Raw genomic sequence first — 16,107 nt, 5'->3', positions numbered from 1 at the left:
CTGTTTTCATGCCCTGCTGTGACTGCAGGGTTACATGCATTAAATACAGCAAGCATCCCCCTATGGAATTAAACACACACAATTCTCCCTAACTTCTATCTCTTAGTAAGGCTTCCATCTGGTGGCTTGCATGTGTAAACACAGCACTAATATCTCATGCATTTCAGTGAGGAGAGAGCCTTCTTCTCCTGTCTAGAAATATCTTCAAAGTTGGCATTGTTTAGTGGCCACTGTTTTGTACAGGTGCTGGCGATATGGAAAGCAATAAGTCTTCTAATATCTGGGGAATAAACAATACCTAGCGAGGGCCGTCAGTAAATGTCAGTTATGTAAGAGCTCGGCCCCACTGGCAGCAAAACCTGGCATCGCTAAGTGAGGCGAGCAGACCTACACTCTTCAGCTTTTTGCTCCCTAGTCTGGCCTGTCAGTAGTAACATGTACGTGGCTGCGTGTGTTTGTGAGAGTGTGTGACTTATTAATGGAGCCTGATTTATTGTGTTTGACCTGATATTTCTGAGGTATGTGTTCTGTATATAAGTGGCCTGTTTCCTCTGTTGACAGGATTGACAGGAAGAAGGACAAGGCAGAGAGGAAGATCCTGGACAGCCAGGAGAGGGCATTCTGGGACGTCCATCGGCCAGTGGTGAGTACGGGCCAAAACCATGACAAAAGAAAAAGAAGGGAGGGTCAGATGCTCCAACAGTATAACAATGGTAATGAACAAAGAAGAATGAAAAAAGAGGGACTATTATGTGGATAGACAATTTTAGCATTTAAAGCCTGAAAAAAGCAGACTCAGCTCCACACACTGTTTAACTGAGAGCCCTGTTCTGTTGTTGGTAACAGAATCCGATTTGGTACCAGTTACTTTGCATACACGCCTTTGGTGAGAGTGGCATTGCTGAATAGAGAAACAGCATCATATTGTGTGAGGAGCACAGGCACAGACAATGCATGCTGGAGAAACACTGTTATCTGACCCAGAAACACACTGTCTTCTGTTGTCTCCCACAGCCAGGCTGTGTCAACACTACAGAGATGGACATCCGCAAGTGCCGGAGAGAGAGGAACCCACACAGGGTAAAAAAGGTGAGGAGAGGAGACGATGGCAGGTTAGCTTTCCAAACCTAATTATTATCTCAACACTAGTTTTTAGTAGGGCTGTCAAACAATTCATTTTTTCTTAATCGCGATTAATCGCTGAATTTCTATAGTATAGTTAATCGCGATTAATCGCATGTTTTATCACATGATTAAAATTCTATTATTTTGCATTTCAGAACTGTTTGTAAGTACATATTAACAATTGAAAGCAATTATTACCAGTGTATCTTGATTGGGAATCAAATGAATGCAAAGAAAGTTGCTTTATGAACTTGACTTTAAGATTTGTATTTGTTTATTATTTATGTACTGTAAACAAAAGAAAAATGTGTGAATCTGTCATTATTGCACAATTGAGAACCAACCGTAGTAGCCTACGTCTTTAAGACCCGAGTCCTCTACGATGCTGACAGTTCTGCAGTTAGTTGCCACCCATTTTGCAAGAGCTGTCGTAATTTTTTGGGATTTGGTTTCATCCACAGGTCGGCGAGTAGCACTCTCCAAAATAGTGCTTTGCCTGAGCCCGCTAGCATCAACCTGAGTCACGTTAACTGACAGTACTACTATGCTTAGCTCGTAGGTGGTAGCTCAAGCTTGACGTGCTTCAGTGATATTTTAATTCGGCTTTACACAATGTGCATATGGCTTTCGACTTGTCTACTGAGCCGTCCGGGAGTTTTGGAAAATATAAGCGCCATACAGAATTGTATTGCTGGCTGCAGCAGCAGAATGTGTTACGAGGAAGTATGGCAGCTTGATGATAAGTAGAGGTGCAGCAAAGGGTCAACATACTAGCCTAGCTAGATTCTAGTGATTTTAGAACAGCTAAGGGGCGTTGTTGGGCACGACGCAAAGCCGAGTGAAGTGTAAAATAAATTAATAAATGGCGGCATGCGATTAAAAAGATTAATGCAATTTAAAAAAAATGAACGCGTTATGCTCAGCCCTTAATCGCATCGCGATTAACGCGTTAATGCTGACAGCCCTAGTTTTTAGCAATCGTTTGCTATAAACCAGTGGTTTATGACCTCAGTAGGTAGGTCAGTAGCACCACCTCATCTCCTGAAGAATGTTTTTGCCACCAAAACCTTTAATTTAAATGTTTTATTCATTTAACTGCTCAATTACATTTTCTGTAAATTGTATCTCCCCAAATGCTTCAACGCCTTTTACACAGTGTCCACTTCCACTATTTTCTTTTACAAAATGATATATTTTTTTGTTTAGTCATAAAGATATTTGTATAAGATATTGTAACTTTTATAAAACATTTTGATAAGAAAAACTGTACGTACATTTCTTTTAAATGTTGTGTAATGTTTTGTAAAATACTTTAAATAACAGATTTTCGTTGACTTTTGTTGACTATTTTATCTTACTAAATGGCAATATGAAATGGATGGTTTTATAAAAAATATTTAAATAATAAATATATATTTACACATATATGTATATATATATGTGTATACATATATATATATACTGTATATTCATATTTTCATACATAATATGACAATGCCTGTATATATGTTTTTGTTTAGTTAATAGTAAAGTTCTTCTAATTTTTTACAAATGTACAAATATATGTGGGTAAAAGCAATCAAAAATCTAAGGATCTAAGATTCAACGGATTCTAAAAATTCAAACCCACCATGTGTAATCTGTGTGTAATTGTAAAATATATAACTACTCTTCAGGTCGTTAAAACCCCTCGATTCCCAGTCATAATACTGAGGCCATGATGGTGCTAATGATAGCTACAGCCCTGGCCCCAGAACTATTCCCTCTGGTCCCACAACTATTACCTGACATTCATCAAACTACAATATAGAGTCCCTGATCTGTCATGGTTTATCCAAACAACAACAATGGCATCAAAACAAAACAACATGTCTCTCCTCTCATCTTCTCCAGTCGGTCTACGGGGTTCCAGATGATGGCCAGAGCCAGCCGAGTCCCATCCATATCAGCTCCCAGCCGACCAGGAAGGCCACCAAAGAGGACGTTCAGAAGGAGGTAACTCACTGTCTGACCTTCTTCTCCATGCCTGCCTCACCCATCCATCATAGCGACAGTCTGGGACACAGACTGATGAGCTGTTACCTTATTTAGCTTCCTCATTATTTGCTCTCCCTCTCCATCAGATTACCTTCCTGAACATTCAGCTGGACAGACACTGTATGAAGGTTTCCAAAGTGGCCGACAGTCTGATGAGCTACACGGACCAGTTCGTGGAATATGACCCCTTTGTGTCGGCCACAGAGCCTTCCAACCCCTGGATCAGTGATGACACTTCCTTCTGGGACTTGGAAGGAAGGTGAGGCTGGAGGGGTCGTGTTGGGATGTGGGCTGAGAGTTCACAGGAGGCTGATAATTCTTTAAACCAACGCTGAGGTCAGGTGGAGTGTAGAGGCCTCGGTGATGGTGAACTTTTGTTGTCCTGAATTAGGAGGGATATCATCTCAAATGAGAACTAATGCTGACATTCCCAAAGGTTTACTGTGTTATGACATTCTGGTATCTGCTCTCTGTACACCATGAGGAAAAATGACCTATTTTATTCCATTCTTCTCTAATGTGTTTTATTCTGAGCAGTCGTGACCCCAGCCAGCAGCGTGTGAAGAAATGGGGCTTCTCTCTGGAGGAGGCACTGAAAGATCCGGCAGGAAGAGACCAGTTCCTGAAGTTCCTGGAGTCAGAGTTCAGCTCAGAGAACCTGCGGTGAGGCTGACATGCCTTTCTTAAAGCGACTATAATCAATATTTTATATTAACAATGGATCACATGATTATGTATGTATGTTAAATGGGTCACACCTGATGATGTAGTTGCTGTGATTAGATTTGGGGCATCTTTCTGCATAGATACTAAGGTTTTTATGATCACTACTACAACTCCTTAATACTTTTAAATACACAGATTATATTAATACCACACACAGTGGTGGGAAGTACATTTAATAAAGTATCATACTTAAGTACAGTTTTGAGGTACTTGTACTTTACTTTACTACTTTATACTTCTTCTCCACTACATTTTACAGGGAAATAATGGACTTTTATTCTACAGTTGTGTGACTATAGTTCCTTGTATGTGTTAAAAAACGTACTTGGCAATAAAACCTTTTCTGATTCTGATTCTGATTCTGGGTTACTTTGCTGAATTTCTTTTTTTTACATATAAAACCTTGTAAAATATGAGGAACAGTATACAAAACTTTGCTTCACTTTGACCTGCTACTGTACAATGTTAAAATGCTGCTTACATGTTTGTATCATGCAGCAATAATAAAATAAAAATTATATATATATATATATATAAATTATATATATATATATATATATATATATATATATTTTTTTTTACATTGTGGTATTGCTGCTTTTACATAAATAATTCCACCATTGTTACGTCAAAACAAGTGTGTTACCATATTGTAGAAATATTCATATTTCATCAATATTCAAATTAATTCAGTAATCACATTAAATGGCATTGTCAGCATACAAGTTAATGTAAAAAAAACAATTGCCAACTGCCAATTTTATATACACTGTATATATTTAATATTTAATATTTTGGGGAAGTTGTTATTGATTAGATGTGATGCTGTTGTAGGTTCTGGTTAGCAGTGCAGGATCTGAAGCGGCGGCCGCTCCAGGAAGTGTCCTCCAGGGCGCAGGAGATCTGGCAGGAGTTTCTGGCCGAGGGAGCACCGAGCTCCATCAACCTGGACTCTCACAGCTACGAACGCACCAGCCAGAACCTCAAAGACCCCGCACGATACAGCTACGAGGACGCTCAGGTGGACTGTGTTGTTTCTTTACTCATGGACGAATTCACATAACTATACATGTTCACGCACGCATGAACACACACTCACACACACTCACACTGATCTGAATAAACACATAGAGTGCCAACACACCTGCGCCTATAGAGTGCCAACACACCTGCGCCTGTACACATCAATAAAACCAATACTTCTCTAGCGCTACATAGAAAGGGATTTAGTGGTACATATAGGGTGCTGAAACTGTAGCCTTCATAAAGACTATATATATATATTTATACATATATATATATTCTGTATATATAGTCATATATGTATAAGCTCTAAGTAAAAAGGTCCTGAGTTCAGAAGGGTTTACCCTCCATTACATCCCTGTTACATCACACGCACACACACACACACACACACACACACACACACCAGCCAAACACTGAACCTTTCCACCCCACTCATGTTACACTGGTGAATGAATTAGAGGGAACGGAGGAGCAGAAAGAGAGAGGATTGAAGATGAATGACCTAGTGTGTTTGTGCCAGGGCCTAATGAGGCGAGTTATGCCATGAATAGGTTGTTTGGTCGGTTCACCATGGATTCCTGTGGTTCAAAGTGGGTTGGCGATGCGATGTGTGACGTGGAACGCCTCTCACTGGCAGGACGTTACTTAGCTCTGTCTCACAGGACTCTGCCGTTCATGTCAGCGTGCTCGGTTTGCATCACCGCCTCCAAATCACACATGCGTGCATTGCATTACCATAATCAGACCTCCTTTATTACTCTGCACTTCTCTTTATTGTTTCACTCCCTTTTCTCCAAAGCCAACACACACTCATCAGTTTTTCTTTCTATTGCAGGAGCACATATTCAAGCTAATGAAAAGTGACAGCTATGCACGCTTTTTGCGATCCAACATCTACCAAGACCTCCTGTTAGCCAGAAAGAAGGTGAGCTGCACTCTCTGACCCCTTTTCTTTTTTACAAAAGTTTGTCACTTTTATTGCATTTCTCATATTGGTTTGATTCTTCTGGAAAAAGACATTCCAGTTTCATATCTAATGTATTATGTAGTCAGTAATAATTAGACAAAGGGTCCTATTTTTTTTTAAGATTTTGTTTTGGGCTTTTCCGCCTTAAATGGACAGGACAGCTAGGTGAGAAAGGGAAAAACATGCAGGAAATTGTCACAGGTTGGACTTGAACCCTGGACCTCTGCATCAAGGCATAAACCTCTATGTAAATGTGCGCCTGTTCTACCAACTGAGCCAACCTGGCCACAAAGGGCCTTGTTTTAATCGCACAAGCACAGTGACAAGTGCTAAGCTTTTTTTGGTTCATATATGTGCAGCAGGGCTGGGTGAAGTGGAATATAGATCAGAGGTGTAGTGATTAAAGGAGAATTCTGGTCAACCAAATTGTGACCAAGTACATTTACTCTATTTAGTTACTATATATATATATATATATATAAAATGTAGTTACAATTACTCCCAACTTTAGTGATGTTTACACAATAATAATAATAGTCATAATGATAATCATAACTTTATTTGTGTAGCACTTTAAAAACAATAGTTTAGTTAAGTGCTTTGACAGTGGAAACAAAAGCACATACAAATCAATACATAAATATACACATCAATTTAATACACATACCCATAAATGCACAACAAAGTGATAGGGAAAAATGAGAGATGGGGCAGCACTAAAGGACAGAAAAAATCACGATTCAATAACAAAATGGAGTTAACAGGCAGACAATGAGAAAGTTTATAAAAAAGACGGCATCACATAAAAGCAAGTCTATAAAAGTGTGTTTTAAAAAGTGTTTTAAAAGAAGTCACTGATTCAGCGAGCCCTATCTCCTCGGGCAGGTTGTTCCAAAGCTGAGGCGCTGATGAAGAAGGCACGGCCACCTCTGGTTTGTAGCCTCGACCTTGGAACGGTTAAAAGGGCCCCGCCCGAGGATCTAAGGCTGTGAACAGGCTCGTAAGGGGTCAGCATCTCTGAGATATAGTCTAGGGCTAGACCTTGACGAGCTTTAAAAGTAATCAGTAAAATCTTATAATCAATTCTAAAACAGACAGGGAGCCAGTGAAGTGAAGCTAGGATTGGAGTGATGTGATGCCGTCTATTAAAACCGGTGAGAAGCCTGGCTGCTGAGCTCTGGGCCAGCTGGAGGCGAGAGAGGGATTTGTGGTTGATGCCGGTTAAAAGAGAATTGCAATAGTCTAGACTGGAGAATATGAGAGCATGCATGAATGCATCAATGATTGTAATCCAATAGTAGAATATATACAGTCATGTGAAAAAATTATGACACCCATGCTAAAGTTGACTAAAGAGGACTAAAAAAATCTTCTTTTGGAAATTGATCTTATTGCCTTAATTAAAAAAATGAGGAAAAATCCAACCTTTAAGGACACCAAGTTTGTTTGTGAATGAATAATGTATCGTAAATAAATAAATGTTCTTCCTTAAAATACAGGGGGCATAAGTAAGTACACCCCTATGTTAAATTCCCATAGAGGCAGGCAGATTTTTATTTTTAAAGGCCAGTTATTTCATGGATCCAGGATACTATGCATCCTGATAAAGTTCCCTTGGCCTTTGGAATTAAAATAGCCCCACATCATCACATCCCCTTCACCATACCTAGAGATTGGCATGGTTTTATTTCAGTTAGCCTAATAGCTGGTTTGATTTGCATTGAGAGATGATTTTATGGAAAGTACCCCATGCCAATCTCTAGGTCCTTAAAGGTTGGATTTTTCCTCATTTTTTTAATTAAGGCATTAAGATCAATTTGCAAAAGATGATTTTTGTTATTCCTCTTTTTAGTCAACTTTAGCATGGGTGTCCTAATTTTTTCACATGACTGTATAATTGTGTAATGAGGTCATTCTGCATAGAGTATTTCTACACTGTGGTATTGCTACCTTTACTTGAGTAAAAGATCTGAATAATTCTTCCACCACTAGTTAGTTATAATGTTATAATATACATGGGAAAAGTCATTAAAACAACTCAAGGTGTAGGATTTAAGGTAATCTGATCACACTCACATGCTACAAAAGTAGGGCATTTCAATGTCATTTGGCAGCTATTAACAAGGTCTGGCATTTTGCAGTTTGATGCTCTCATGAGGCGACTAACAGAGCCCTAAAAAGGCAAAACTACTGTGCCTAAGATGCAGGTGCAAGGAAACTGCTAAATTATGTAAAACGTCAAGGAAACAGTCTCGAAAAACAGGCCAAACAGGCAAACTGCTGTGTAAAAGAGGAACAACAGTCATGCATGCTGGTGGTGTTAGAGAGTAGTCCTCCCCCCTGAAGTGCTTTGAGTGTCTATGACAAAGCGCTTTATAAATATAATTAATTATTATTCAATAGAAGCAACAAATAAGCAACATATAGTACGTAGATATGACAGAAAAGTATAGTAGTTGTTGATAGTGATGGTGATTTTGTATGTTATATTTTCTGACTCCCGAAGGTTATCAGTGTAGTTTGTGTGTTGTCATTTAGCTGTTACTGTGTAATATGGAGCTTTTCAGCAAATCACAGCTGCCTCTCTTCATGCTAGCCTTTCTGCCCTTTCCCATTTGGACACTGCTCCTTCTGCTGGCCTGTCACTGACCCCACTCCATTTCCTAAAAAAAATGCAACTCCCACATTGTCTTCGGCCCTCATTTTTGCAATGCTTGGCCCCTTTTTTACTACATCACCCTCTGACCCCCCCGTCAACACCCGTACCTGACCCAATCACTCACCCTGCTTCCCCCCCTCCCAAAACAGCAGCCAGCAGATACTGAACAGGGCCGCCGCACCTCCTTGGAGAAGTTCACCCGCAGTGTGGTAAGTCATTTGGAGCTGGGGCTGTTCATATCACAAACCACACTGGCTGGCTCACTATCAGTGGCTTTTGCAAAGTATAACCATATTACACTCTGTTGTGGCTCTTTATACCTGTAATATGATGTGTATTAAGTGAAAAAGATAACATGCTAGTCACATGAATGGTTGCAACCAAGCATTTTATATTTTAAAAGAAGCACCTTGTTTGTAGAGACTTTTTGTGATTTATAAAGTACTTGTACTTTTATCATCTCAGTCTAGTAATGTGTTTTTGTTTTAATTGACCTTGTAGGGCAAGTCATTGACGGGAAAGCGCCTGACAGGCCTGATGCAGTCATCCTGACACAGCCTGTGCTGGAGGGGCACAGCCAGACCCTGTTGGAGTGGTGACCGCCACACAGGGGCAGGGGCTGGGGCACAGACAGTGGAACTGGGCTGGACATGGCTGCTGTGGATGCTGTCATACACTGCTCCGAGGACTGCTGCCACACTGCTACTGCAGCACTGGGCCTGCCGGGGCGAACGCCCCAAACTGAACCACTGACGCAATTGCTGACAAGGGAACCTCAGCCAACACACCACATGGCATGCAGCATACAGTATAAGCACATTCAGACTAGGGCTGCCCTCCTTTCATCACTTAGTCTGCAAACTGGTTGGTAGGCTCTTTGTCGACTAAGCTGACCAGTTTATATTGTTTTCATTTTGTTTTATATACTTGTTTATTGGATATTAAAGCACATCTGTGGTGTTGCAACAATATTCTTTGATAAAAACTACATTTAAAAGCTATTTGCCACAACATTTGCAATGTATTGACTTTTGATTTAGTTGTCGGCTCGGGTCAAAGAGACACATCATCACAGACACAAATTGACATTCTATTTTGCATATGTCTCTGTACTGACAAGGCAGCCAGCAATAAATAAAGTGTGAGACCACTTCTTTTTTTTCTTTTTTAAAAAAAATGAAAAATATCCTTTTTATATCCTTAAAATTTCTATTATATCTGTTCCTTATAAAGCACATGACATGTTAGTTAAATAGTGAACATTGTTTTGGCAGTAATCAAAAATATACAAAGTAGTTGTTTCCCATAAGTTATATTTAACAATGTCTACAAAATTGATTTTTGAAGGTATAACTTTTCAGGCTTCATTACATTCCAAAATCTGGCATAAGGGCTTAATGTAGCATTCACACTGCACTGTTGCATGTGTCACTCAAATGTCTTTTGATTCATTAATCCAGTTGGCAAATTTGGTTTACTGAACTTCTAGGCTTCAAGTTCCAAAATGTTCAGGCTGCACAGTCAAATTAGTCAATTCCAAAGTCTGTGTGAATAAGAGCTTGAAAAGCTTAAACAAAAACATGGCCCACATGGTGGTGTAAATCACAGTGATTTGAGCTTTTAATTTAGTCATAGTTCTAGTGTGCACAGTCACATGTGTAATAGCATCTACATGCTTTTTGGGGCTCCTACTATAGTGTAGTTTTTAAGGTTTCCAGTGCCATGGGTCCATCTAGTGGTGGTTAAACCACAGGACCAGCAACAGAGTGTTAAAAGACTGTATTAAACTAGGTTCACATATCGCAAGGCATCATGATGTCAAACCTAGTCCTCTGATCATGGAGATATTACAAGGCCTGCAGCCCAATATGGGATCACTTATGCTTTGTTGCTTTTTTACTGCATGAATATCTCATCTTTGGTTTTGTCAAAACAATTAAACCTGCCCACGTTTGTTTGGCAAAATGTATGCTGTGACTCTCGATCTAATAATCGTAATGTGTTTTAATGACTATGGGGAAAATGGTGCATGATATTGGACCATAATGACCAAATGAAGATGGTTTGGCTCTCCAAAGACCGCACACAGACGAGGAAAAGCACTGGAGCAACACTCCTCAGTGAATGGACATCAAAGCCCTTAAATGCAACTGGGAACAATATTTGACTTGTAAACATTAAGGCATCTGCACTCCACTGTGGCTTCAGACTTCTTCTACAGACAGAAAGTGCTTGGACAGACAGCTCCCCAATGATCCCAGGGACTGCTACAATGACAGACTGCTGAATGAGTGAATCGCCTATTATTTACTGTTAGAGTCGTTGTAATGCACTGTACAGGTAATATTAATAGTTGTCATAAACCAATAACCTCTTGATTATAAGGTAGAGAGAGATACTTAACTTGAGTCGATGTACCAAATGTTATTCTCAGCACAAACACAATGTAAATTCGCTAAATTTCATCATCCAAAAGCACACTTTATTATGATATGGGCACATTACTATGCATGTAACATATTCAGGGTATTTTGAGCTTTTAGTTTCTCAATCAGCAAGATGACTACTGGCACTCTAAAACACTCAAGCACCTGCTATCTATTCATGGGTACCAAATAATAATAAAAAAAACTCTGGACCTGTCTCCTCTGTGCCACTCTTCTGTTGGTGTTGGCTGTTCTGCGTCAAGAAACAAAGAAGTCAACTGTGTCTCCTTTGTTTCACTTAGAGCTGATGTCTTTTTCAGGAGTATCACAATACAAGGTCCCAGATATATGTGCAAATGTAAATCACAAAACACTTTTTCTACGATGGACCTGGGAACACATTGGCACAACACATTAGGCAAACATATATGCAATATTAAGAAAAAAGAAACAAATAGAGAAAACATCCAAAAGCAGGGCTGCAAGTAGCAAATACGGAAACAGTTTCTGCATGATTTTGATCATATTGCAGATATACGCTAGCCTTTTGCTTATTATATGCCTACCAATTCCAATAACCTGACGAAATACACACAACTATAAAACAGGCCATCGTTCACGGAATGAATGAATGAATTTATACTATGACTTTTTGACATACTATGACTTTTTATGATTTTTAAGGACATACTATTCTATAATGTTTTTATATATACTATATTATGACTTTTTGACATACTATATGACGTTTTTATGATTTTAATGACATACTATACTATGACTTTAGGACTTTTTGACATACTATACTATGAATTTTTTTTTATTTTTATGAAATACTGAATAGTCTTTTTTTACTATACTATATTATTAATTATTATTATATATTATTATTACTTTTTATGATTATTCATGACATACTATACTATGCATTTTTATGATTTTTATGAAATACTATACCATAACCTTTTATGACTTTTTGACATACTATACTTTGACCTTTATGACTTTTTGTGACAAACTATAATATGACTTTTTATGACTTTTTACAAAATACTGCGTATACTGACTTTTTTATGACATACTATGCTATGACTTTTTTATGACTTTTTATGACATTATGGCTTTTTATGACTTTTTGACATACAAGTATACTATGACTTTTTAAGACATACTATACTATAACTTTTTTATGACTGTTTTATGACATGCTACACTGTGACTTTTTATGACTAAACAATAACATTTTTATAACTTTTATCACTTTTGAAATACTATACTATGACTTTTTTATGACTTTTTATGACATACTGTACTATGACTTTTTTTTTTTACTTTTTATGACATACCTATCATGGTTGTGGTTTTCAGTTGTAGTTTTTCCTGTTTTATTGTGTTAATTAATTCTCTGTTTCCTTGTTTACTGTCTCATGTGTTTCTGTATTCTCTGTGTTTTACCATGTTCCATGTGTGTATGTTTTATGCTTCAGTTTCCTGTTTTACTTTGTAGTGTCTGTTTCTCTGTGTTGTGTCTTGCTTTCTTTCCTGCCTTGTGTTTTCCCGCCTCTGTGATTGTCTGCCCTGCTCTGATATGTTCCACCTGTTCAGCAGCCCTCATGTCACCTGTCTCGCGTTACTACCCTCCTTGCCTTGTGTATTTAGTATCTCTGCTGTATTTGTAGCTTGTCCGTTCGTCGTTGTTTCTTCCAGTGTTATTACATGCGTCTCTCAAGCCTTTCAGTTTTGTAAGTGGTTTTTAGATTTTGTTTTGGACTTTTCTTTTGCCTGTCTGCCTACCTCAGGACACCTTCTGTTTGTAAGCCTTTTCATTTAAATAAATCTTTCAACTCTACTTGCTGCCTCCTTGTCGCTACACTCTGCATTTTGGGTCCAAGCCTGCTATTCTCCAGACCTGACAATACTATAATATGACTTTTTGACATACTATACTATGACCTTTTCATCGCTTTTTTCGACATACTATACTATGAATCATTTTTTTTTTATCCCTTTCTTCAACATAGCCTACTATACTATTACTTTTTATCACTTTTTCCCACATAATAGAGTATGACTTTATCACTTTTTTCAACATACTATACTATGACTTTTATTACTTTTTTCTTACATGCTATACTATTACTTTTCATCATTTTTTTTCGACATACTGTACTATGAATTCTTTCAACATACTATAATATGACCTTTTATCACTTTCTTTGACATACTCATTATGATTTTTATCACTTTTCTCGACATACTATACTATTGACTTTTTTTTTTTTAATCACTTTTATCCGACATACTCTATGACTTTTTCGGACATACTAATATTAGTTTTTATCAAAAACTTTTTTCGAAATACTGTTCTATGACTTTTTTTATAACTTATTTCAACATATTCTACTATGACTTATATTCTATGACTTTTTTCGACATACTCTACTATGACTTTTTTATCACTTTTTTGAAATACTCTATGAACGTTTTTGACATTACTATACTGACTTTTTTTTACATATACTATGACTATTTTCAACATACTATACTATGACATTTTCCACTTTTGTCGACATACTATGACTTTTTTATCACTTATTTCAACATTCTATACTATGATTTTTTTCGGCATACTATACTATTTAATCACTTTTTTTGACATACTATGACTTTTTTTTTTATCACTTTTTCAGAAATACTCTATGAAAGTTTTTGACAAATTATGACTTTTTTTGAGTTTTTTAACTTTTTCCAAAAAAAAAATCATAAAGTCATATTATGTCAAATTTTGAAGAAAAGTCATAGTATAGTATATCGGAAAAAAATTGTAAAAAAAAAAGTCATAGTATGTCAAATTTTGAAAAAAGGTCATAGTATAGTATATCGGAAAAAAATTGTAAAAAAAAAAGTCATAGTATGTCAAACATTTTGAAAAAAAGTCATAGTATACTATATTGAAAAAATAGTTGAAAACACCAAGGTGGTTTATATTTTTTTACTTTATCATTTCAAGTATTCATGGTAAGAAAACGTGTTCCACAGATGTTTTCATTTGTCTTCTGGGTCACATCAACCACATCCTGGGCCTCTGAGCAGCTGGCCAATCCCAGTCCTCTCCTGCAGGATGGCGTCATCATGACCTTACCGCTGAAATGACCAATCAGGTCCTTTAATTTCAGATTGTTTTAATACTCCTGCTGATCAGTCAAAGTCAAAGTCATAGCATAGTATTTCCAAGTTTTTTTTATTTAAAAGTCGTAGTATAGTATGTCGAAAATAAAAGTCATAGTATGTCAAATTTTGAAAAAAAAATCATAGTATAGTATGTCAAACATTTTGAAAAGAAGTCATAGTATAGTATGTCGTAAAAAAAAAGTCATAGTATGTTAAAAAATCATAATATAGTATGTCGAAAAAAGTCATAGTATAGTGTCAAAAAAAGTCAGTATAGCATGTCGGAAAAAAGTCATAGTATAGTATGTTGAAAAAAGTCATAGTATAGTTGTCAAATTTTGAAAAGTCATAATATAGTATGGCGAAAAAAGTCATATTATAGTATGTCGGAAAAAAGTGATAGTAAAGCATGTTGAAAAAATTCATAAAGTCATATTATAGTTTGTTGTAAAAAGTCATAAAAGTCATAGTATGTCAAATTTTGAAGAAAAGTCATAGTATAGTGGTCAAATTTTGAAAAGTCATAATATAGTATGTCGAAAAAAGTCATAGTATAGTGTCAAAAAAAGTCAGTATAGCATGTCGGAAAAAAGTCATAGTATAGTATGTTGAAAAAAGTGATAGTAAAGCATGTTGACAAAATTCATAAAGCCATATTATAGCTTGTTGTAAAAAGTCATAAAAGTCATAGTATGTCAAATTTTGAAAAAAGGTCATAGTATAGTATATCGGAAATCATGACCTTACCGCTGAAATGACCAATCAGGTCCTTTAATTTCAGATTGTTTTAATACTCCTGCTGATCAGTCAAAGTCAAAGTCATAGCATAGTATGTTGACTTTTTTAAAAAAAAAGTCATAGTATAGTATTTAGAAGTTTTTTTTAATTTAAAAGTCGTAGTATAGTATGTCGAAAATAAAAGTCATAGTATGTCGAATTTTGAAAAAAAAGTTATAATATTGTATGTCAAAAAAAGTCATAGTATGTTAAAAATGTTGGGAAAGAAGTCATAGTATAGTATGTCAAACATTTTGAAAATAAGTCATAGTATAGTATGTTGGGGGAAAAAAAGTCATAGTATGTTAAAAAGTCATAATATAGTATGTCGAAAAAAGTCATAGTATAGCATGTCGGAAAAAATTCATAGTATAGTATGTTGAAAAAAGTCATAGTATAGTTGTCAAATTTTGAAAAGTCATAATATAGTATGGCAAAAAAAGTCATATTATAGTATGTCGGAAAAAAGTGATAGTAAAGCATGTTGAAAAAATTCATAAAGTCATATTATAGCTTGTTGTAAAAAGTCATAAAAGTCATAGTATGTCAAATTTTGAAGAAAAGTCATAGTATAGTGTATTGAAATTTTTTTTTTTTAAAAGTCATAGTATAGTATGTCAAATTTTGAAAAAAGGTCATAGTATAGTATATCGGAAAAAAATTGTAAAGAAAAGTCATAGTATAGTATGTCGAAAATTTTGAAAAGAAGTCATAGTATACTATGTTGAAAAAATAGCTGAAAACACCAAGGTGGTTTATATTTTTTTACTTTATCATTTCAAGTATTCATGGTAAGAAAACGTGTTTCACAGATGTTTTCATTTGTCTTCTGGGTAACATCAACCACATCCTGGGCCTCTGAGCAGCCGGCCAATCACAGTCCTCTCCTGCAGGATGGCGTCATCATGACCTTACCGCTGAAATGACCAATCAGGTCCTTTAATTTCAGGTTGTTTTAATACTCCTGCTGATCAATCCAGTTCTCAGATGACCACACGTCCTTTAACACACCAACGGTTTTATATCAGCTAATCAATGCAAACATTAAAGGGCTTTTCCACTGTTTTTAATGTTGCCTCCTCTAGACACTCAGTGTATTTATTTGTGTTGAGAACATTGCATAATGAATCATTAGATTGTTGAAAAAATGTTGTTTCTTAAAAATCAAAAGTACGTTCAGATCGTTTGTTTTT

At 36.5% G+C, this 16,107-nt stretch overlaps 1 protein-coding gene across 6 annotated transcripts in view; it reads left to right on the top strand.

Annotated features, from left to right (window-relative positions):
• Positions 1-11,124, top strand: part of LOC144535639 (regulator of G-protein signaling 6-like) — a 40,439-nt gene extending 29,315 nt beyond the window's left edge. Inside the window, exons 8-16 of one of the 6 annotated variants that reach the window (XM_078278180.1) lie at positions 562-643; positions 1,015-1,089; positions 3,019-3,120; positions 3,249-3,331; positions 3,700-3,825; positions 4,723-4,909; positions 5,750-5,839; positions 8,693-8,749; positions 9,042-11,124. In XM_078278180.1, the coding sequence (XP_078134306.1) occupies positions 562-643; positions 1,015-1,089; positions 3,019-3,120; positions 3,249-3,331; positions 3,700-3,825; positions 4,723-4,909; positions 5,750-5,839; positions 8,693-8,749; positions 9,042-9,092 (853 nt within the window). In that variant the 3' untranslated portion in view covers positions 9,093-11,124. Of the gene's footprint in view, positions 1-561; positions 644-1,014; positions 1,090-3,018; positions 3,121-3,248; positions 3,422-3,699; positions 3,826-4,719; positions 4,910-5,749; positions 5,840-8,689; positions 8,750-9,041 lie in introns of all 6 variants that reach the window. The other 5 variants (XM_078278178.1, XM_078278177.1, XM_078278181.1 and 2 more) reach the window with 5 other exon arrangements.
• The last annotated feature ends 4,983 nt before the right edge of the window (positions 11,125-16,107 follow it).

The sequence above is a fragment of the Sander vitreus genome, chromosome 20, assembly GCF_031162955.1.
Source record: "Sander vitreus isolate 19-12246 chromosome 20, sanVit1, whole genome shotgun sequence".
In the NCBI taxonomy this organism is placed as follows: Eukaryota; Metazoa; Chordata; class Actinopteri; order Perciformes; family Percidae; genus Sander; species Sander vitreus.
The sequence above is the reverse complement of the archived record's forward strand: the minus strand, read 5'-3'. Positions and strand labels throughout refer to the sequence as shown.